Source organism: Neopelma chrysocephalum, unplaced genomic scaffold (genome assembly GCF_003984885.1).
Source record: "Neopelma chrysocephalum unplaced genomic scaffold, ASM398488v2 Primary Assembly neopelma1_63, whole genome shotgun sequence".
In the NCBI taxonomy this organism is placed as follows: domain Eukaryota; kingdom Metazoa; phylum Chordata; class Aves; order Passeriformes; family Pipridae; genus Neopelma; species Neopelma chrysocephalum.
In genome coordinates this window covers 1844116-1866797 of record NW_020897720.1, presented here as the reverse complement: position 1 = coordinate 1866797, position 22682 = coordinate 1844116, and the positions used below count along the sequence as shown (strand labels likewise).

Sequence of the window (22682 nt, the reverse complement as noted above, 5' to 3'; positions counted from 1 at the left end):
TATTATTATTATTATTATTATTATTATTATTATTATTATTATTATTACTTGGAGCTTATTTTTCTAGGCTGTTTTGCCCAGGCTAGTTACTTGCACAGAAGAAGAGCAGTAGTGGAGTAGAGTCCCATATCATACCTTAACTTAGACTGTGCAGAAATAGAGACACTATTCCCAAAAAGGGACAGAGTTCAAGGCTTGTGGCAGGATCTGGCTGTGCCAAGTGCATGTTGTGCACTCAGACTGGGGTGTCTCCTGTAGCCTTTCACAAAACTTCATAGCTCTGCTTACAGCCACTTACAGAACCCTCTGGTCTCACTGATAACGTGGGTATGCACTGCTTGTATTTCTTTCATGAAAAATATGTGGTTTTCACGTTCCTTTTCAGCTGAATCGCAGTGATAGTGACAGTTCAACTCTATCCAAAAAGCCCCCCTTCGTTCGAAATGCAATGGAGAGACGAAGTGTCAGAGTGAAACGGGTAAGAACATCACCACTTTTTTTTTTTCCTCTGGCACAGACACTTGGCAAGAACCAGAAAAGTGTTTTAAAGGAAAAATTTGCAAACATAAATCAATTGCCACATGCTTTCATTCACAACCTTTTCTTTGTGTGTGAGAAGTCTCTCAAGGCTCTCAAGGATTCTTTGATATAACAGAATGTGACAGCAACGTTTAAGTTGGAATTAATTTAGAACAATGAATTTAGGAAGATGGTTCCTGGTATTTTCCATCTTGTCAAAGCACAAGGAGTAGCACAAACAGTTTTGCTGTGTTTATTGTTTTGAGATTCTTAAGTATTTACAATAAACATGAGGAGCTGGGGAAGAGGGTGAGGAGAATGATGTCTCAGATGCTCAGGTGACCCTGTTGTAGTGACTCCGTGGCACACAATAAATCCCTGTGCCCATTGTGATGGCAGTCACTAAAATTCCCCCAGGATACTGATACTGAGCTCCTAAGGAGATGGTTTTCTTGGGACAGCTTGTGTTTGAAACCAGCAGAAGGCAACACATCACTGGAAAAAGCAATCACAGGTTTTTCTGCAGCATTGTGGATTCATCTGAAGATGAGACATTAAACTTAGGAGCAAGGTGTGCAAGCTGGATTTGTTTGGTTTGGAGAAGCTGCCAAGGAAGAAACTTTAGTGGAAACACAGAAATCAAAACACTTATCTGTAAGACTTTGAGTTTGTGTTTTCTGTCTTGAGACGGGCTGGAAAGCAGAATCAGTAGAGATGGTTGGAAAAATGGGTCTTGTGATGTATTTGGCACTTCCTGGGGGGCAGGGTTGGGACACTTCTCCTCCCTGTGTTCATACACCCCTTCTTTTCCAGCCTTCAGTCAAGTCCTTCGGTACAGAGCGTCTGATCCGCACCTCCCTAGACCTGGAGCTGGACCTGCAAGCCTCAAAAACCTGGCACGACCAGCTGGTTCAGGAGATCTCGGTGCTGAGGGAGCTGAAGGAACAGCTGGAACAAGCTCAGAGTCAGGGTGAGAAAGAGTTGCCACAGTGGGTGAAGGACGATGAGAGGTTTCGGCTGCTGCTGAGGCTGGTGGAGAAACGAGTGAGTAATGCCTGCCTTTGGGTTTCATTTAGCTTGTTGGGGAAAATGGGATTTTGGAATAGGGGACTTTGGACCATCACTAAAGGAAGCCTCAGCACCCCTAGCACAGGTGCCCATAGGAGGAGTCACCAAAGCCATCTGTTCTGCCAGGGCAGCCTCCCAGCCTGCAGTGGGTGCAGTGTGTGGTGGTTAGCACTTACCTCACTCTACATCACACCCTCCCTCGTGTACAGGGCTCCTTCCCAGCTTCTGGGCTTGGCTGGGCACCTCTGCTGACACCAGGCAGAGACTGAGCTGTGATGGCACCACGGGTAGGAGGGAGTTGGTGCAAGGTGCTTTTGGGGCACAGCAGGAACGTGGGGTGCCTTGTTCTTATGTGAGCTGATCTTTTGGCTTAAAAGGTATACCAAGAAGATACCAAGAGAGTGCTGATAGCACCCATAATTCTTACCAAAGGCTGGAAGAAGACCTTAGAAAAAGCTCTCTCCATTACATTGGTTAGTTGCCAAGCTTCAGTTTAGCTCCTGTGGCTCATGCTTTTCAGAGTCAACAGTTTTCAAACCCCTCAGACCTCCAGCTGAAATACTGCTGTACTTGGAGATTAGTTAGGATAAAATAATTCCTCCTGGAAACAAAAACATTTATGTGTTGTTTATTTTTATTATTCATTTAGGTGCAAAAAACAGAACACAAATGTGAGCTAAAGGCTGATAAAATGATGAGAGCTGCTGCCAAGGATGTCCACAGGCTGCGAGGGCAGAGTCGGAAGGAGCCTCTGGAAGTACAGTCATTCAGGTAATTACAGGTAAAGGGGAGGAAAAATGGACTGCTGCCATGATTTTTCTGTGGATAACAAAGATGCTGATGAGGAAGTCTGATCTTTGCAGAAGTAGTTAAATGTTAATAAGAACTTCTGTATTTTTATATCAAAGTATAAGGTCTGAGAGTCAGGGAAACTCGTTGCAGCACTGCACATGATCAAAGCAACCAGCAGTACTCCACGTCATTCCCCACCTGGCAGCAGGTTCTTTGGCACAGAAGCAGCCCTTTGCTTCCCTAAGTAACAGACCTAGAAGGGAAAGAACCCTGAGCCTTTCTGAAATGGCTTTTGGTAAGGTCAGTGTTGTGAGTTTAACTGCAGCCTCATGCCTGATAAGTAAATTAGGAGGTGTAGGTTAAGGGAGGATGTACTGCTGCTCCTTGTGGGAATAGCTGGTGGGATAAACTCTCCTATGGATGATGGACATTTCTGGCAAGACTCCTGTTGCATTAACAACTGATCATCTTTTTTTTAGAGAGAAAATGGCATTTTTCACACGGCCAAGGATAAACATCCCCACACTCTCTGCGGACGATGTGTGATCACCATAAAGTATTTGCTTTCCGGACAATTCTACAAATGCAGTTTGGGTTTTGAAGTTATTTATGTGGTATTATGAAGGTACCAAGGCATTTGTATATTAGAGCTTTTGTCAGTATGTGGATGTTTTAAAGATTTTTAGGTTAAAGTTATATCATCACAGAAACCAGCATTAAAGTGACAAGATTGTATAGTTTGTATATTTAGGAATGTATTTTTGGGAAATAGAATTTTAAATAAGAACAAATGCAGCGTAAGGTGCTGTTATTCTTAAATAATGCTGTTTAGACTTTTTGTACAGCTCTACCTTTTAGAGGTTTTACTGCAATAAAATGAATTTGAAGGAACCTCACCCCTACCTTCTATGATGTTCTGCATCGGACTCTCAGTGATGTCTTTTGTACCCCGTGGGGAATGCAGGGAGCCAGTTTGGACTCCCAAGTGCTGTGAACGAATTCTCTGTGAGCTGTGAAGCATTTGTGTTTCCTGCCAGGTCATAAAAGTAGGTGTGAAGTTCAGAATACTTGCACTTTTAACATTTGTACTGCAGCTCATGTCTGTAATGGGTCTGTTAAGGTAACGTGGGGAGCCCGTTGAAACCACTGCTGTGGGAGGAGGGCTGCAGGTTTAAAGTCCATTTTAGGTTTTTCCAATAAAGTGACCTTTCTGGACAAACCTGCCTTCTTGCTTTTTGTCTTGTGTGAATCTTCTCATCCCCTGGCACCTAAATTGAGATTTTTTTCTGTCACTATCTGGAAGCATATAGCTTTTCATGTGTCTTCCTCTGTATGTCCTTCAGACCAGGCATTTTTGAGAGGTAGCTGGTGGATATACCTTGGAGGAACTTGCTCCTGGGATTTTTCTTTTTGTTCTAAACCCAGGTTTTACTAAAGGTGTTAGAGATGTAACTCACTGCTCCCTGGTTGTTACAGAACATCACTTTGCACATAGTTGGGTAAGAGCCACTGGATGTTTTGTCAACCCCAGTCCCAGCCCCTTTGTACCAAACTTCTTGCCGTGCTCGTGGCTCTCACAGGGAATGTTCGCCAGCACCATCCACTGAAGACTTTGTTGCTGTGTCGCATGAAGTGCTGTAACTGACATATTTCATAGAATCATGGACTATCCTGAGCTGGAAGGGACCCACAAGGATCATCAGTCCAACCTCAGGCCCTGCCCAGGACACCCCAACAATCCCATCCTGTCCCTGAGAGCATTGTCCAAACCCTCCTGGAGCTCTGGCAGCCTTGGTGCTGTGACACTGCCCTGGGGAGCCTGGTCAGTGCCCAACCAGCCTCTGGGGGAAGAACCTTTTCCTGAGATCCAACCTAAACCTCTCCTGACACAGCTCCAGCCATTCCCTTGAGTCCTCTCACCTGTTTTTCCTCCCTACCTGTCCATTCCCTGTGCCCATTTTGTACCCACACCCTGGGGACGGGATGTTTCACCTGTGAAAGTGCTGGTTGGTGACACCGAATGAGAGACTGGGGGTGCCCTTCTCTTCCCCCTTTCCTTCCTTTCTCCCTTCCCGACACAAGCTCTCCCAGGTTGTGCACAGCAGGCTCGGGAAGCAGGGGCGCAGTTTCCCGGGCAGCATTCCCGATGGATGGGCGCGGTCCTCCCCGCCGCCCGGGGGCGCTGCCGCCTCTCTCCCGCCCCTTTCCGCTTCCCGCGGCGCCGCTCCCGGTTCCGGCCGCCCGAGGATGGAGGCGCGCGTGGCGCAGAGCGCGGCCCGGCTGGCGCGGCAGGTACGGGGCGGGACAGCCCGGGATCAGCCCGGGATAACCCGGCAGAGCCTGGCACGGCACGGCATGGGAGAGCCGCGGGGCGCAGGGAGCGGGCGAGCCCCGGTGGCGCTCCCCGGCACCGTCCGGGGCGCGGGTCGGTGTGTGAGGGGAGGGCGGGCAGGGCTGAGGCGCCTCCTCGGCCGCTCCCCTGGGTGCCGAGGCAAAGAGCAGCGTTACAGCACTGCCTCGGGCCTGACGCTCTGTGCTCGTGATAAACTTCTGCAAAAAGTCTCCCCAGGAGTCACTGGGAGCCGGTCGGAGCGGTGCAGAGTGTCCCTGTCGCGGTTCCCGGTTCTGTCCCCGGCCGCGCCGCGACCACCCGCTCCAGGAGGGGCCAGGGAGCCCAGGGCAGCTCCAGGAGTGCGCTCTCAGAGCACCTGTTGGATGGAGAGCGGGTGTGTTCATGGCAGCCCTGGCCTTCTCCAGCTGGGTTGTGGCAGCCATGAGGTGCTCAGGGTTGGGAAAAGGTGGTGACAACCGTCTCCCTTTTCAGTGACAATAACAAGAGATAAATCAGAGTGCCAGGTCTGCCCCGGTCAGTGATCAGTATTGACAGTCGAGGACAGAGGCAGCTTCAGGAAAGCTTTGACTCCACAGGTTGACTTCTCATATGTTGCCCCAGGAGCATCTGACTGAGAGGTTCTGGACATTTGGCTTGTGGCTTTTTGCCTGCCGTACTTGTGTGTTCTTAAGTGGCTTTCCAGTGTGTTTTCTGCTTACAAACATAAGACAAGCACTGCCATAAAGTACTGAGATAATAAATCTGACTATTGAATCTCTGCAACTCCTCTTTGCCTCTGATTTTCCCTTTCTTCTTTGTTGCTGCCGGGAGAGGAAGCACATCTTGGATGTTCTGGTAAAGGTGTTCTCCCTTTGACAACACTGCAGTCTGGTCTTTAGTCCATAAACAAATTCCAGTCACTGAAGGAAAGCAGGGGAACAGTGTTCAGCTCTAACTCCAGGAGGCTGAAGGAGGCCCTGTGGAATTACTGAGCCTCAGCCTACCTGACACCTTTCTCCACAGCTCCCTGTGCCAGCTGCAGCCAGCCCTGGAGCCTGTGGTGAGCCAGCCTGCAGGAGTCATTAGCTCTTCAGGAAAATTACCCAACCAGGAGCAAGAAGTGTGTGCTGAGTTATTGCACTGAGCCAGCTGAGCAGGGCTTGGCAAAGTGGGAATAGAGATAAAACTGGTCAGGAGGCAAGAAGAGAGATGTTCTGCTCCCTTTCCCTTGCTCTCTCAGGCCATTTTCTCCCCCCCTTTTTTTTTTCTTTTAAACACGATGGAGAAAAGTTCTGTCACATTAAAGCCCAGAGACAGAAGCCTATGCAAGTTTCTTGTTAATTCAATGGGATCTTTGGAAGATGGTCTTATGTGCTAAGGGAAAAGGTGAGGGTGATTTTGGTCCTATTGAAAAAGCTGTAGTTTTTTTGTATTCACAGGTGAGGGGAAGATTTCTAGTACTCAGCTGACCAAAGAGCCCTTGGAGATGTCAGCATGGCCTCATGTAATTCCTGCAGCTTCTCATGAGGTGGTCATCAGGTATGACCCTTTACTGACAAGTTGTGATAGTGCAGGTAGAATAAACTAGGGGGTGACACTTTATGACCTGAACAGCAGCTTTTTCCTTCCTTTTCTCAGTCACACATCTTGTAGATCAGAGGAGTGTTGGTGTTGTCTCCCTTCCTCACTTGGATAGTACCATGAGAGAGGAGTTACAAGGGTTATCTGTAGTTTGTTTTTCAGAAAGAACGTAGAATTTATAATACCCCTTCCATAACATCTAGTGTTCACAGATGGTTTCCTAGAGAATTAGCCTTTATCACGAGATGCAGGGATAGGGGGCATTTATGATGTGAATATCTAAAGACTTTGTTCCAGGTGAGCTCAGTAACATGGTTATGGATTCTGTGGGGGTTGCAGAATCATAGCATATCTCAAGTTGGAAGGGACTCATGAGGATCATCATTTATTGGGATCCCAACCCCATCGATTCTGGAATCCAGTGTAAGCATTGCTGAGTTCAGGCTTTTCTGCTGGCTTGTTTTGAATGAAAACTTTACTTCATCATCTGTACTAGCTGTTGATGAGCACAAAAAGGGGGCCTGAAATGGCAGCAGCAACACTGGGTAGGCAGCTGGGCCACCATGGTGAAACCTTCTGCTCTCGATTCTCACTCAAGTAACATAAGGACTGCTACTGAAACTTTCTGAAGAAGAGGAGCACTACATGTGATAGGCAAATGTGATAGTCTGGGATGACAAATGGGCTTGGTCAAACCTGAAATGGGGCCAGCCCGAATGCCTCCAGGTGTCTCTGCTGCTTTGGTGCAGTCATGGGAAAGAACTAGATGAGACTTGCTGAGCTGTGACATTGTTTTAGAGGTTTTTACCTCCTGGCCAAATTAGGATACTAATTGTCACCCTGTGTCTGGGTGGGAAAAGCTGTTTGGGCCAGGTGTCTGCCCTAGGGGTTGGTGATTCCTGAGAATCCTAGTTTTGGGTTCTGACTGTGCACGTGGATAAATCTCTTTCCTCATCCTTCCTCGTAGACTAACAGTTTGGAAAGAAGCTGCAGTAGGATACTGGTCGTCTTACCTCCTGCAGGTCTTCCCTTGGGTGGCCAGAGGTGTTTGTGATGATGGAGTAAAATCCAAATCAAATTCCTGTTCTGAGAAGCTGGTACTGAAACATCTTGGTGGTTACGGCTTAGGAGGAATCTTTTAATGCAGGAGGAGTATGTGTGAGCTGCTGCTTGTCTTGGATATGCAGTGATTTTAGTTTCAAAAGCAGAATGTGATGTTCTGGATCTGGACAAGGTTTGCCCTCGATGCAGAACTCTCCTTGGGGTCTTGGTGGCCTGTCCTGAAGCTGGTGACTTTGCTAGAGAAAAGACAGTACTGTGTGGACACAGAATTTATAGATAATGTGTGTGGTAGTTTAGTCTGGGCCTTCCTTGGTGAGCAGTTTGTAAACAAGGAAGTGCCCAGATTTACCCGGTATTCCCTACGATTTTTACATAAGCCAGGTTAGAGGAAGAAAGGAGGAGAGGCCTTTGCCCCTCTTCCCTTCCGGTGGCTTTGGAGGTGGGGGTTTCCTGCTGTTGGGTGTCTCGTGTTGGGGAATGAGGCCTGGTGAGGCCTTGCCGACCTTGGGAGACGGAGGTTGCCGACGGTCATTCCAGCGTGACTTTCTGTTGTCCCAAGGAGAGTAGCAAGATATTCTTTTGCTGATTCTTTTAGTTGCTAGATCTTGGGCTATTGATCATGTATATTTTATTTTGGTTTTGTTCCTTTTTTTTTCCTTCCCCCTTCCCTTTCCCTTTTCCTTTTGAAATTGTACATATATTTCAATTGTATATAAATGTAATATAAGTGTAAATATATTTATATATATTGCTTTAGCTGCCTCTCTCTCGTTTAGGTTCTCTTGGGGTTTTTTTTCTTTTCCCTTGGTTTGAGGGGGGAGAGGGAGCTCTTGTGGTGAGGTTTGGAGACTTGGCAGGGAGCCAGCTTCAAACCACCTCAATGTGTTAAGAGTAGAAGCTACCTTTGTGCTTTTCTCTAAAGCACATTCTAGGGTTGAGGGGAATGAGATATGCATTTCACTGCTCTAATGTTCTTTTAAGTCAGTTTGTAGCAATAATGGTCACAGAAACTCAGCTATGAAAACACAATGAATTCTCTCTTGTGCTATTTTAAACTTGAAGTTCAGAAGATTTTTCAAAGGGGTGTATAAGTTATATGAAATGCTACCAGGTTCAGGCCAGGAAGAAAATAAACCAATCTATTTGCTGTTGGTTGTATAGGGGGAGATTGGTGTATGTACATGAGAGAAAAACAGTTGGGGCACATACTTTGGCTTGCTAGAGCTGAAATGGACTATTTGAAGTGAGTTAAGGTACAGCTGTTCAATGATTTTGGTCATCTAAAAGCCAAACTGGAGGATTTTATAAAGTTTTGGGGTCTTTTTTCCTCAGAGTCCTATTTTTTCACATCTGAACTGCAAGAAGCAGCATCCTGTTCTCCTGTAGCAGAGGAGACCTTGAGGCTGTAAAAGAAGTGTGCCATAAACTGAAGCACAACTGAAGAGTGACCTCAAAAGTACTGATTTTCAGCTTGGCCCACAAATAGGCCAATCTTAAGATTGTTTTACCTCAGCTTAGGTTTTTGAGCATCTGCAGTTAGTTACAGCAGCATTTCTGGGAGCTGTTGTTCAGGTGGACATACAGGACCAGAAGATTCAATGGCCCAGTTTTTCTCCTAATTAAATATTCCGTTTGTTTCAAGAGCAACAAAGTAAATGAGGCCTTTTTGATAAGGTTTGGTGGCCTGTTTGACTACAATAATAGCCTGAGCTGCATCCTGCTGTGGAAGTTCTGGCAGAGAAGAGCCTGGATGAGGGAGCTGAGGGGCTGGGAGCCAGGGTGAGCAGTGCTTGCTGCCTCTCCTTAGAAGCACTGAGTCCCTTAAATCTCCAGGAGCCTCCAGGCTGCTGTGTGAGCCAGGTTTGTGGCTCAGGGCCCAGAGCCTGTTACAAGAGATGGACAACAGGGGTGAAATTTCAGCTATTTGGTTTCTTTAGGAAGTGGGGTGAGGAAAATTCCTGCTCCTTGCAGTAGCTTGCAACCATGAGTGCAGGCTGTGAAGTCTGGAGGGACACAAGGAAGTTTGTTTATTTGGATCACAGAGGTCCACCTGAAATTCCTGATTGCTCCTGAATGCCTTGTGTCAGTTTTAAGGGAGAAGCCACACTGAAGGCAGGGAAGGAAAGGTTTTGTGTCTGGATGGAAGTGAGTGCACACTGCAGAAATGCCCCTGTGGAGCAGCAGGCTGTACTTCCTGGCATTCCTGCCTCCAGGGGTTTGAACTTGCAGGGGTTGTGAGTGATTGTGGTTTCCTCCTCTGGAAGAAAAACTGTGAGATGGTGAAACTGGCTGAAGGAGGCTTTAGGGAATTTTGAGTCACGTCATTTGACATCTTTATTAGATTAAAAAAGCTGAAGGAAGTGGTTATTTTGGGGTGATCCTTTATTAGCATGACCTTTTGTCTTTCTTACACTTTTGTCCTGATATTAGTGAGATTGCCTTCTGACTGCCTTTTTTTAAGAACATTTCAGAATCCCTGGTTTTGATACAAATAGAAACAACCTTTACACAGTAATTGTTTGGAATTATTCAACTTCCATGTCGTTGCTGTTGCCTTTATGAGAGGCAAAATAGATCTTGTAGCTCATCACCTCCTGCCCCCACTTCAGGAATTGCTGAGTGACAATTAAATTTGCTTTCCAGGAAAACGAGATCAAGTTGTTGACTGCAGAAATTGAGCGTCTGAAGAACTTTGGGTGCTTGGGAGTCTCCCCCAGTTTGGAAGGGCTGCGAGACGAAAACGCAAAGCTCAAGTATCGGTTAAATTTCCTTCAAAAGGTAAGGGAATAAAGAACAAAGAATTCTTGCAACAGCATGTGGGGGTTTTTTTGTTCTCATTAAGGCAAGCTAAATAAGTGATGTCAGTTTGTTACAGCTAGTGATGTGTGACAGTGAGCTCACTCTGCATTCTGACACCTTAACTGGGGACACATCAGATATTTTTTGGTTCCTTAAACAGAAACCTGCCTATGAAAAGTGTCAGTAGGTCAGCAAGCCCACACTGTCACATTTTGGCCAGTCATGCAGTGAGTGGCCAAGCTAAGGTGTGTCCCAGGATCACTGACAAAGGTGTGAGAAGTAATGCAGCCCTGCATTCAGGGAAAGGTTTGTGCTGGGAGGTTCAACAGGAGAATCACCTAATTTTTATGTTGTACGTGTTGCTCCTGTGCCTAGAGGTGTCAGCCAGATCTGTCAACTGTGCTTTGCCCGGCAGCCAAGATGAAAAGTGGGATGTAACAGTTCCTCAGATGTTGTGAATTTAACCTTCTGGATCTTGTTGGTTTTTTGGTGGTTTTTTTTTCAGAGCCTTCAGGAGGAAAGAAGTAAAACAGTAAAAAGCATGATTAATATCAACAGCTGTCTTCAGGAGATCTTTGGAGCTGCTATTCAGGCTGCCTACCCAGAGTTAGAAAACCCTCCACTGGTGGTGACACCAAGTCAGCAGCCCAAATTTGGGGATTACCAGTGTAACAGTGCCATGGCCATATCACAGGTAAATGTAAACAATCTTAACAAAGAAGGAAAAATGGGGATGTTGTCTGTTGGAAGCTAAGTGACAGACAGCACAGTGAAAGTTGCAATCCTGGACTTGTTGTAGGTGTCTGGGCTGAGAACTGAGTGAGTGTATAATGGCATTTTGGGGGAAGCATTGGCCTTTACAGAGTTGACCTTTAAAGTTTAGATGACTGGTATGAGAGAGTTAAAGTGTAACACAAAAAAATGCTCAGTTCATGGGATCTAAATCCAATCACGATTCAAGTGCTGCATTGATTTACTAATGATGTGCAATTATCTACCAATTAGTGAGCTGTATGTTTGGAACTAAAACCAGCAAAACAATAAATCACAATTTTGTAGAGTTACAAAATATTGAGAAACACCTGCATAACTCTGCATGCTCTTCCCTGGTGCCAGGAAAGGATGATGTCCCCACACACATTTGCACAGTTATGTGCACATACCCCCTTCTCAGAGCACAGGTGACAAACAGGTGCCTCATCCCTGGGACTGCGGGTTCCCCTCGCTGCTCACACCTCCTGTTGTGAATGTTTTGTGGGTGCTGATTGTTGTTGTGCTCCTAAATTTTCAGTTCTGTGACAAATGCTCTTTCCAACCTTTTGAAGTGCACTATTCCACACACGTTTTGTGCTCTCATTCCTGTCTCGTTGGCTGTTGTTATTCAAGCATTTGCTAAGTGGAGGCTATGTGGGCATCCCTATATCTGTAGATTTTATTTTATTTTAAAGTAAAATCTGCTATTTTATTTTAAATTAGCAAAAGGCAGGAAACATGGGGGTTTTGTTACAATGTTCTGATGTTGGAGGTTTTCAGGCAACTGTAAGGATGATTCCACTTTACAAAACCCCTGTTTAGTGTGTGCAAAGGAAGGAGTGGGGTTTTTTTTAGCCTGGGTGGTATCAGCAGTTACTTAGGAAATTATGGTATTGCTACTTTGTGGAAGATATTTGACCAAAGAGGACCCAAATAGAATAAGAGATACTTCAGCAGTTGGCTGTGACTGTGCTGAAGTAAAACCAGGAGGTGTGGGAGAAAGCAAGCACCCAAACTTTGAACACATTGGTGCCTTTGAGCGACTAAATAGGCGCTTTGTAACTGCAGATCTTTTATCTGGCAATCTCAACAGACAACTTTTTTCTTTTTTTCACATGTTCAGCTGTCAATTCACCTTTATGAATGCGCTAGACTGGCAGTTTTGACATGGAGCTTGCACTGCCATGCGTGGAATTGTGCTCCCCCAGGTCTCCATGGGCAGCTGCCGTCCCCGTTGTCCGGGCACACTGAGCGTGACTGGCCATACGTGCCAGCCAGCAGGCGCCTGGCCGGGAGTGCCAGGGCGGAAACAGCCCTCACAAATACGTGTGCCTTCCCCTGGTCTCATTAGCATATTGTGACAGGGCTGAGCCCCCTGGGTGACTGCACTGACACGGGATTCAGAGCGTTGCCACTTTTCTGACCGCTGCGTTACCCCAATTAAGTCGCGGTTGGGATTCTCGAGCGGTCCCGGCTTCCCAGCGCCGACGTTGTTCACATAACTTGGTGTCTGAACGGGCCCCTCCAAGCCAGGGTTTCGAGTTCCAGGTTGTCAGCTGTGCTGGTGAATAAGGGTTCCTAGTGCTGGGCTTGGCTGTGTAGTTTGTTCCCTGCATAGTGGGCTGGAGCTTGGCAGTGCTCACCCAGGCAGCAGTCTGACAGCGTGTCAGCACAGCGGAGCCAGGGCATGACAGCAGCAGGTTATGTACTTCCTGTCAGCCTAACTTTTAGGGGCTTGGCTGTGGGGCAAGTCTCCCCAGGGTGTCCCCTGTGCAGAGCCAGGATCACTGGGACTGCCAGAGGAGCGGGAAGTGCCCTGACTGGGGCAGCACTGGGACGTGCCAGGCAGCAGCCTCTCCCTGCAAGGCACTGATGTGGAAAGGGCCCTCACAAATGCCTGTTGTTTTCCTGGGAGCTCATCAGCATATTAACGCCTGGGGTTTCAGCCAGGACCTCCCTCTGCTCCTTAGAGTCAATGGAGTATGGTAACCAATTCTGGAATGGTTCAGATAACACGCCTGTTATCTGGTAGAACATGCCCATAATCTGGTTTTGCATTTATTTTTCCTGTAGTTTACACTTTGAGTAGCATTAAAGGCATAAAGGAGGTTTGCTTTTCTTGCCCATTCTAAGCCTTTACCATTCTATAAGGATCCTGTTATGATCAGCTGTATGATAGGTTAAACAGGAAGCTGAAAACTTTAGTAGAAATACATTTTGCAGCAGACTGCAAGTTAGCAAATACAAGCAAATTCTGAGTTGACAAAGAGGTACTTGATCTTTGTGGCCTTGATGGGAGTGAGTTTTCAAACACATCACAGTAATAACAGAAACTCACCTGCTCAGAAACAAATAGTTGTGGTAATTTTATACAGTGTGAATGTAGTGTTTTGCAAGGGGTGGGTTGAACTAGCTCACAGAATCCTCCTAAAGGGTATTTTTGTAAGATTTGCAAAAAGCTATGTGAGAAGATGCTTTGGGAATGGACAGGGAAATTTGGGAGTTGGACTAAATGATCTTTGAAGGTCCCTCCAACCCAAACTGTTCTAAAGCAGTCATTGTATGTAAATTTTGAGTTCCTCACAGTGGGCCACTCATGGCTCCAGGGAAAAGGAGCGAGCTACTTTCCCAGTAGTTTTTCTGATGCTCTCTTAGGAAAAAGGGTAGTGTTAGAATTATCTTTGATTGCTTGGGTTGTTGGGTTTTATTTATTTATTCCCTTATTTATTTATTCCCTTATTTATTTATTAAGCTTAAGACTAAGGCAGGACTGAAGGCAGTTTGCTTTGGTTGCTTTTAGTCATAAATCAGCAGACTTGCTCTGAAACCACACTCAGAGTCTGCTGGAGGCACAGTTCAGAACTTCACATATGAATGCTGGCAGAGCTGAGGACACCCGTGAGACTGGTCAACAGGATTGTGCAGCAGTGTGAAGGACTGTGCCAGATATGCTGATTTTTAAAGTGTTTGTCTCTTTTGCTAGCTTAAAAAAATACAAATTTGCCAAACCACTTAACATGTTTTGAAAAGTAACCTGGGAGATTTTCTTCTGATGTGGAGACTGCTCTGAGAAGGGAGTGAACCTGTTGGATCCGGTCAGGCTTCTGCTGTGGAGAACTGATCTGATCTGTAAAATTCACTAGAGATGTTTTTCTCTGTGTGTGTCTCTGCGTTATGAAGCTAAAGGGCCATGAGGATCTTTCACTGCTGCAGTATCTGTGTTTCTGTTCCACTCAGTAGAATGTTTTGGAGGATTGAATTTTACTTGATCTTTTTGTTGTGTTTCAGATACTGCTCAAAACCAAGGAACAGAAGGTTATCCCACGAGAAATCGCTGACAAAATAGCAAAAAACATTCCTGCCAATGAGTGCATTGAGAAGGTCGAAATTGCTGGTCCTGGTGAGATTAGTTTCATTTTATACAGTAGGTTTTAAAGCAGAAAGGGCATTTTTATACTGGATGGTGATCAGGGAAGCTGAGCTGAGTTCAACTCAACTGCGTTTTGTGATTTAAAAGTGCAGTTTGAATTTAAAACTGCAGGGTGAATTAGCTGCTTCTGTCTTGGTGAGCTCTGTAGCCCTCACACTTGTGCAGCAGTAGAAATCTACCTCTGTATTAGAACTGCCAAGTATGATCCTGACCCCCTTAATTAGCAATTTTTTCACTGATGCTTAAAGGACCAGCTTTTCCCCTTCAAATACTGGTGATGGGTATCAGGCCACTGTCATGAAATCACAGCAAAAATTGATATGCTCTTCTTGCTGTTCCTTGCATGGTGAGGACACCTTGACCTCTCAGCACTTAGAGGCTGGAGTTGCATGGAGGTTTTTCATTGCTGCATCTGTTTTATCCCTGTGACCCAAGAAGAAAGAAGGGCTTATATTCCTTAGGGCTTCAGCATAAACACAAAAATCCCATGGCACAGCCCTTCTAGTGCTTGGGCATAAACTTGTTGATTGGCTCTGTGAAGCAGGAGAAGTAAAATGGTGTCATCCCACAAGCATGTGAAACTGTATGGTTTAGAATATTAATTTTTAAAAAAAGGAGACAGAGCAGGATCTGGTTTTGCATTCTGGAAACCAAATTATTTATTTCCTTGTAAAAAATTATTTTTATAAATTCACCTTTGAGAGACAGTGCATGAAAAGGAGTTATGTCAGTGGTGTAGCTTGAGCATATGACTCCTGCAGTAAAGGCTGTAGTGGTGTGAATCAGACTCTTCTAATGTGGGAACAGAAATTGTCTTCCAGTGACAGCTTTGTTGTCCCGTGGCTGAGAAGTGTTTTGTTCTGTCAAGCTGACTTCACGTGCTTTTGTGCTTGAGGAAACAGAAATCCAAGGGCAAAGGAAACAAAAAGTAGTTTGAGGCATTTCTGCAGCCCCAGCACTCATTGTTCGTTTTGTCCTCTAAAGGTTTTATCAACGTCCACTTGAGAAAGGATTTTGTGTCGAAGCAGCTGAGCAGTTTATTGATAAATGGAGTTCAACCACCAGCCATTGGCAAAAGGAAAAAGGTACAGCAGTGAGCACACAGGTACCTGCTATAGGTGAAACATGCTGGACTGCAGGTAGCTTTGAAACTCACCCCTGAAATGCTGTGCTGAGCAGATGTCCATGTCAGCAGGTTGTTAGAGCAGAGTAAGTGGGATGTGGCATGGGGCTCATGGGTAGGCTGTGTGTACGTGGTGTGGTCTCTGGGGGGTGAGGGACGGGGCTCCCTGGGGCAGGTGTTGTGCCCAGGTCCATCTGGGAGTGATCCCTGACCCTGAGCTGGGCTGCAGCAAAGCCCCAGGCTGGAAGCCTGCTCTGATGTCCCCTCTGGGCCCTCTCTGCTGTGTCTGCTGCTGGCACAGGGTGTGAGGGGCCGGCAGAGGTGAGCCCTGTTCCCCCCGCTCCCCCTCAACAACACCCAGATTAAACACAAGAGGTGTGGAAATGGCCACTGCCTTTTATTCATGTGTTCCTTTGTGTCCAAGGTGGTGGTGGATTTTTCATCCCCTAACATTGCCAAGGAGATGCACGTTGGCCACCTGAGGTCCACCATCATCGGGGAGAGCATGTGCCGACTGTTCGAGTTCGCAGGTTATGACGTTCTGAGGTGAGAGTTGATTTTTGGATATGGTAGGTTTGGTTTGGCTGAGTTTGGCAGTACCTGTCTCTGTGCTTTGGCCTGTGTTGGTCTTTATTTATAAGCACATGGGAAATAACCCATAATGTGTAGAAAGACACTAAGCTGAGCAAGTGTAGCAGGGTAAGAAATCAAGGGGGGGCAGCAGCTTCATTGCAGTGAAACTGGGGGAGCTTGACTGGTGTTATGTGTTCCTTCTTTTGGAATGTATGTTTTTTAAATGTGTGTATCTTAGAACATATGTTTAAAAAATCATTATTGTGCTCTTCAATTGCTTCAAGGTTAAACCATTTAGGAGATTGGGGCACCCAGTTTGGAATGCTCATTGCTCACCTCCAAGACAAATTTCCGGATTACTTAACTGTTTCTCCTCCCATTGGGGACCTCCAAGCTTTTTACAAGGTATTTGTAGCAAATAAGTATGATATTTATGTCAACATCTCAAAAGCAGATGGAAGAACTTTACAGATTGCAGAGTATTTTTGAGAAACAAAAGAATCACTGTTAATAGATTATTGCAGTAGCCTCCCACGGGGTAATGAATTGTGGTATCTGGTACTGAGTTGTCTGTATGGGGCATGATCAGAGGGCTTTGTAAGCTTGCAGCCTCTGTGTCTTGTGAGATGAGTGTGCTTGGAGGGGCTGTTATGAATGGCAGCTGGTTTCAGGGGAGAAGGCAATGCTTTTCCACGTGTGTTTCACTGCAGGAATCCAAGCGGAGGTTTGACACAGAGGAGGAGTTTAAGAAACGTGCCTACCAATGTGTGGTGCTGCTGCAGAGCAAAAACCCTGACTTCATCAAAGCCTGGCAGCTCATCTGTGACGTGTCACGCAAAGGTGCTTTGCCAGGTCCAGAAACATGTCTCAGCAGTAGAACAGTGGGGCTTTCCTCACCTTTATGTCTGAGCCCAGGCTCCTGTTTTTTTTTGAAAATCACTGCCACACTGCTACAAAAGCTAAAAACCAGTGGTTACCACTGTGTGCCTTTAATGGAAGTATTTTGTTCTGTTTCCCTCCTCAAGAATTCCAGAAAATCTACAACTGTTTGGACATCACACTCATAGAGAGAGGGGAATCGTTCTACCACGAGATGATGAAAGACATCGTCAAAGAATTTGAAGATAAAGGTGAGGCTTTTGGTCTCAGGTCAGAATTTCTGCAGCTGTGAGGATGTGTGGTAACCTCACTCCTACTCAGCGAGGCTTAGGGCTGATGCTTTTCAAGTTGCATGTTCCCCACCTTTGCTTTTTCTCTCAGCCACATTTCCTAAATGTGGAACTTTTGTGGCTTTTCCTTCTTTCTGCATTAGCAGAATTAATTGTTATATGTTTCATTCCAGAAAGCTTGAATCTTACATCAAAATCAGTTTGTCTGTGATATTTGTAGGCAATAGCATGAGGTACTACTGGAATTTATTGTATTCTGAATAAACAGTCAGGGAGCAATACAGGACAGACTTCCTGGTCTTAGTGTTGTGACTGTGTGGGAACTTTGAGAAATCTCTGTGAAGACAGTGGGATTTTTGGATCATGTTGACTTTGAAATTGGCAAGAAGCCAAATGCAGCATAAAAAGTCTCTGGTTTTATGTGTTCCTGTCTGGATTCAGCAGTTCTTGAGTCTCACTGTCTGAAGTGTTCTGACTAGTCTTACCTCTGAAAGACTTCGTGCTAAGTCCTCATTGCAACTTTCTGTTGCCTTTAATGTCATACCTCGTGATGCTGGGTTTGTGGCTGTACAGGGGGATCTGGATGCCAGTGTAGGGAGTTTTTAAATTAGATCCCTTCTGGTAAGGCCACCTCTGTCCAGATCTGCTTCCTTGTGCGTAGTTCTGGAAGTGCTGTACGGAACGTGACTTGGTTGACAAGGGAGTTCCATGTAGGTTTTTTTGTATTTTGAGCCATTAATTATTTGATCATGTGAGTGTGTCGCCTTTTCGTGCTGGTAGCATCAGGGAAGTGTTTCTGCTGGCCCACAAACCTCCCTACTGTGATACAAGACAGAATGTTTTCCTTTGCTCTTGCAGGGTTTGTCCAGGTTGATGATGGGCGGAAGATCGTGTTTGTCCCGGGTTTCCCTGTGCCGCTGACAATCATGAAATCAGACGGAGGTTACACATATGACACATCAGACTTGGCTGCTCTTAAACACAGGCTGTGTGAAGAGAAGGGTGACATCCTTATCTACGTTGTGGACAGTGGACAGGTGAGTTCCCCAGCTCTGCTCTCACTGCTGGTGCAGCTCATCACAAAGTGTGTTAAGTGCTGGATGCAGCAGTAACGCAGGTAGAACACTACAGGGTCTTTAGTGTTGTTGATATATCTAACCCTCACCTGAGCAGTGATGGGGATTTGCCAGTTGCTGCTTCTGTAAGCCAGGAAAACTCTTCAAAAGGTTGAACTTTCTAATGGGAAATTTCTCTGTGGAGCTTGAAAAATTTTAAGTCTCGTGAGAGCGTTGTTGAGAATGAGATAAAGCAGGGAAGAAAACTGCACCTGGAGGAGTGGGCTGAGAACCAGTTTTTGGTGTTTATTCCTTGCAGTCTGTGCATTTACAAACAGTGTTTGCAGCTGGACAGATGATTGGCTGGTATGACCCCAAAGTGACCAGAGTGGCCCATGCTGCGTTTGGAGTGGTGCTGGGAGAAGATAAGTAAGTGCTTGGGTGCAGTTTTTCCTCTGTATTTGCCTTGGAGAGGATGTTTGAGTGAATGCAGGAGACTTGCTCTTGTTTGTTGACAAGTATGTGACATGCCAAAAAAAAACCCAGAAGAAAGCACCTCATCCCATGCTGTTTTCCATAACTGTCATTTTGTTGCCTGTCATTGTCCTTGATCCACATAGTCACTGGTGCTGTGGTCACATTCCCTCTTGGGCCTGGCTTCTGCTGCCTGGCATTTGGGGAGGGGCACTGGGATTGGCTGGTGGAAGCTGATGTGAATGCTGGGAGATGGCAGTGGTAAAGGTCACAATTTCCATTACTTTCTATCTTCTTCATGGTAGGTGAAACATAAGTTGGGAAAAGGCTGGCACTGGTATTGTATCCTGCCTGATGTCTGGAACTGGGACAGTTCTGACTGTGGGAGCCTTCCTGGTCAGCACCCCGTGGATGTTCTCTCAGTTTTGTAGCTGTCTGTGTGATGGCAATTTCTTCAATACAAAGAGATCTGCCATGTGCTTTTTTACTAAGCCATAAGGTGTGAGCAGTGGAAATCCCTGCGAGAAGCTCTGGTGCATGTCCTGGATCTGCCTGGGGTGCCCTAGGCAGAGGGTGGAAGTGTTCTGCCTCTTATGCAGGTGGTCATTTTGTCTGTGTGTTTTCAGGAAGAAGTTCAAGACTCGTTCAGGGGATACAGTGCGTCTCATAGACCTGCTGGAAGAAGGGCTGAAACGAGCTATGGACAAGCTGAAAGACAAGGAACGGGACAAGGTACTTGTGACAGATTGTTTGTCTTTCCTGGAAACTGCTGAGTACTGCAGAGCTTCCTGGGGGTGGGAGCAGAGAGCTGGGCCAGGCAGGAGAGCTGGCCCTGCAGGTACTGTCAGGTCTCCCTGGTGTGATGGCAACAGCTCTGACTCCCCCAGGATGCAGGAGGTGATGGGAGAATATAACGTTTGGACTGTCCAAAATGCTCCGTAAGGGTTGGAGGACCAGGTGTTTGTTATGGGTACATGCAGTTCGTAAGAAGCAGGAGTACGGTATGAACATCACACCTGACAGGTGGGACACTGTGGGGCTCAGAGGTCTTGTGGGCTGTCAGAAGAGGGAATCAGCCTTAGGCTGGGCAGGGCTGCAGTGCAGTTGATTGCAAGAGAAGTGAGATGTGAATGTGGGGTTGCCTGGTGCCCTGAAGTGGTGTGTGTGAACTGAGTACCACATGAGTAAAATCCCCTTGCAGCCTGGGCTTTCCTCTTGAGCCCTGCTGGGTTGCCAGGGCTGCATGTTGTGGTTCATGAGGGCAGCGTAGTGTCCTTCCTCTTGACTGTGATCTGCTTCGAATTTGCACCAGGTCCTCACAGCAGAAGAGCTGAAAGCTGCCCAGACATCAGTGGCTTTTGGATGCATTAAATACGCAGATCTGTCCCACAACAGACTAAATGATTACGTGTTCTCCTTCGACAAGATGCTGGATGACCGAGGGAACACAGCTGCCTATCTGCTGTATGCCTTCACACGGATCAGGTGGGTGAGGGAGCAGTGGGAGTTGGTGCTGATGCTCTGCACGTGTGGGCAGAGGGGTGATGGTCACATCAGTGCTGTTGAAGGTTGGTTAGAGAAGGCAGCTACACTGGTGTGCTCCACAGGCAAGATTTTATTTGTCACTGCAAATGGTGTGTGCTCTGCCACCTGAAATGGCTCCTCTGTGTGACACACATCCCTGGGGAGGGAGCTGCAGGAGTTTCTGGTAGTCAGAGGATTTAGATGGTTGGAAAAGGGTACACCTGTGCTCCAGCAGCTGCTCAGCTCAGGTGTTGCCATACCCCACAGTTTTTCTGGCACCCTGAGCCCTGGTTTGCTTGGCAGGATCATGTATCCTTGCTGATGTGGGTGCCCAGAGCCCATCCCTCCCTGTTCTTGTGCAGTGCCCTCCTGGATCACCCCAAGGGCAGGACCTCCCCGTGTGTCCCCAGGGCTGATGGACCTCTTTGGACTGGTCACCCAGGACTGGACATCAGTCCTGGGACAGGCCTTGACCAGGCTGGCCCCAGGCAGGCTGAGCAGTGGGAGCCCCACCAAGCATCCCATGTTCTGGATCGTTCCAGGGCTATCGCTCGCCTGGCCAACATTGATGAGCAGATGCTGCGGAAGGCAGCCAAGGAGGAGGTGCTAATCCTCGACCATGAGAAGGAGTGGAAACTGGGCAAGTGCATCCTGAGGTTCCCTGAGATCCTCCAGAAGATCCTGGAGGACCTGTTGTTGCACACGCTCTGTGACTACCTGTATGAGCTGGCCACCACCTTCACCGAGTTCTACGACAACTGCTACTGCGTGGAGAAGGACAGGCAGAGTGGTGAGTGTGCCAGTCCAGGGCCAGGCTGTGGGCAGAGGGGAAGGTCCCATTGGTTGTTCTGAGCAGCTGCTCCAGCTCCTCTGTGGGTGTTTTCCAGGCCAGATCGTGAAGGTGAACATGTGGAGGCTGCTCCTGTGCGAAGCCACTGCTGCCATCATGGCCAAGGGATTCGACATCCTGGGGATCAAGCCTGTCCAGAGGATGTAGCTGTGCCCTGTGGAATGACAATAAAGGGACTAAATAACTGGAGTTGTCTGTGTCTGTTGGGATGGGGTTGTGGTAAGGGAAGGTGCTCTAGGGAAGCAGCACCCCCTTAGAAGAGAAAGGAAGAGAGGAATGAAAAGCAAGGAGGAAGTAAGGGAAGAAGGAAAGAAAGGATGCAGGGAGGGAGGAAGGAAAAGGAGAAGGAATGTGGCTTCAGCAGTCACAGGTACAGAGGCAGACGAAGGCTGTGGGCACAGCTCAGAGCAATTCCCGGTGCAGGATCCAAAGCCCATGAAGTCCAAACACCCAAGGGTACCTCCAGGAAACCCTCCAGCCACCCTCGCTCCCAGAGGCAACCTTACTGTGGTGACCCTCCATCCTCTTTACCTTGTTTGCCAGGTATGAGCAGGTCACCCAGCCCTTGGTGTCATCTTGGTGCTGCAGGCAGGCAGAGAGCAGTTTCGCCTGGAGGAGCAGGAAGCCCAAGGGAGGAGCAGATCAGTTAACTACACTCCCTCAGAGGAAAACACAAGGGAATGCCTTTCCCCTTAGGAGCAATGTTTTGAATCCCTATGGAGCTGGCAAACCTCTTTGCAGGGTGCGTGCTGATCTTGGGGAATTGCTAGGAGCCACAGCTCCTGCCTTTGCCTTGGGATTTGTTGGAGGCTGTGCTGTGGGCCTCCTAAAAAGACCTTCAAACTCCTAAAGCAGCACAGAAATGCAGCTTTGCTGCATTGATAGAGGTGCTCACTGACATATGCATGTGTGTGTGTGTATATATCTACATATATATGTATAGATCTATGTAGATACAAGAGATCTGAGTCTATTTATCTGATGTCCCAGGTTCTTCCCCGTGTAGACAGCTGGGGGAGGGGTGGGCTATCACAGCTGGTCAGTGCCCAGCACCTCATGTGGTGGGCACCAGCTGGGAATTCAGCAAGTGCAGCCCTGTGCAAACACACTTTCCCGCTGGCTGGCCCCCAGACATCAAACACAAAACTAAAAAAAAATAAACAAAAAACCAAAACGAAACCAACCAAACAAAACCACAGTGCCCTCAAACCCACCCTGCTGGTGACAGCCACACGTTCTGGGGGCCTCACCAGCTGCCCAGACCATGTGCTGTGCTCCCTGACCCCCTCTGTGCACTCACCTGCACCTACAGCCCTGCCAGGGCCATGCACTCCCTCCTCCCAGGGCTGGGCAGTGCCAGGACCCCACCCTGCCCAACCTGTGGGAGGTGCTGGGCAGGCCTGGGGATGGCAGTGGTGACAGGTCCTGCTCACAGGGATCAGGCCAGGCAGGGTCAGGTTCAGTGGTGGGAGCAGCGTCAGCCACAGTCCAGCAATGGCCACAGTGCCCAGAGTCCAGGGCTGGGTCCGGAGCAATGGGAGTGTGTATTCCAGGGGCACAGCAGAGGCTGCTCTGCCC

The 22682-nt window shown here is 47.3% G+C and overlaps 2 protein-coding genes across 3 annotated transcripts in view; both read left to right on the top strand.

Moving 5' to 3' along the window:
- The window catches only part of WWC1 (WW and C2 domain containing 1), a 66993-nt gene extending 63395 nt beyond the window's left edge, over window positions 1–3598 (top strand). The window contains exons 20-23 of the mRNA XM_027682605.1: window positions 386–478; window positions 1333–1563; window positions 2237–2358; window positions 2859–3598. Of these exons, the coding sequence (XP_027538406.1) occupies window positions 386–478; window positions 1333–1563; window positions 2237–2358; window positions 2859–2925 (513 nt within the window). The 3' untranslated portion in view covers window positions 2926–3598. The remainder of the gene's footprint in view (window positions 1–385; window positions 479–1332; window positions 1564–2236; window positions 2359–2858) is intronic.
- A 992-nt stretch (window positions 3599–4590) lies between these two features.
- RARS (arginyl-tRNA synthetase) lies at window positions 4591–21293 on the top strand. Of its 2 annotated transcripts, XM_027682683.1 has the most exons (16): window positions 4591–4671; window positions 6151–6250; window positions 9998–10132; window positions 10659–10847; window positions 14195–14306; window positions 15321–15421; window positions 15884–16005; window positions 16317–16437; window positions 16743–16872; window positions 17058–17162; window positions 18060–18238; window positions 18576–18685; window positions 19357–19462; window positions 20043–20215; window positions 20797–21044; window positions 21142–21293. In XM_027682683.1, the coding sequence occupies exons 4-16, from the start codon at window positions 10695–10697 to the stop codon at window positions 21249–21251; spliced, it is 1770 nt and encodes a 589-aa protein (XP_027538484.1). In that variant the 5' UTR covers window positions 4591–4671; window positions 6151–6250; window positions 9998–10132; window positions 10659–10694; the 3' UTR covers window positions 21252–21293. The 2 variants fall into 2 exon arrangements, with proteins under 2 accessions (XP_027538484.1, XP_027538483.1); XM_027682682.1 differs by lacking the exon at window positions 6151–6250 and having other exon boundaries at window positions 4607–4671.
- Window positions 21294–22682: the final 1389 nt, after the last annotated feature.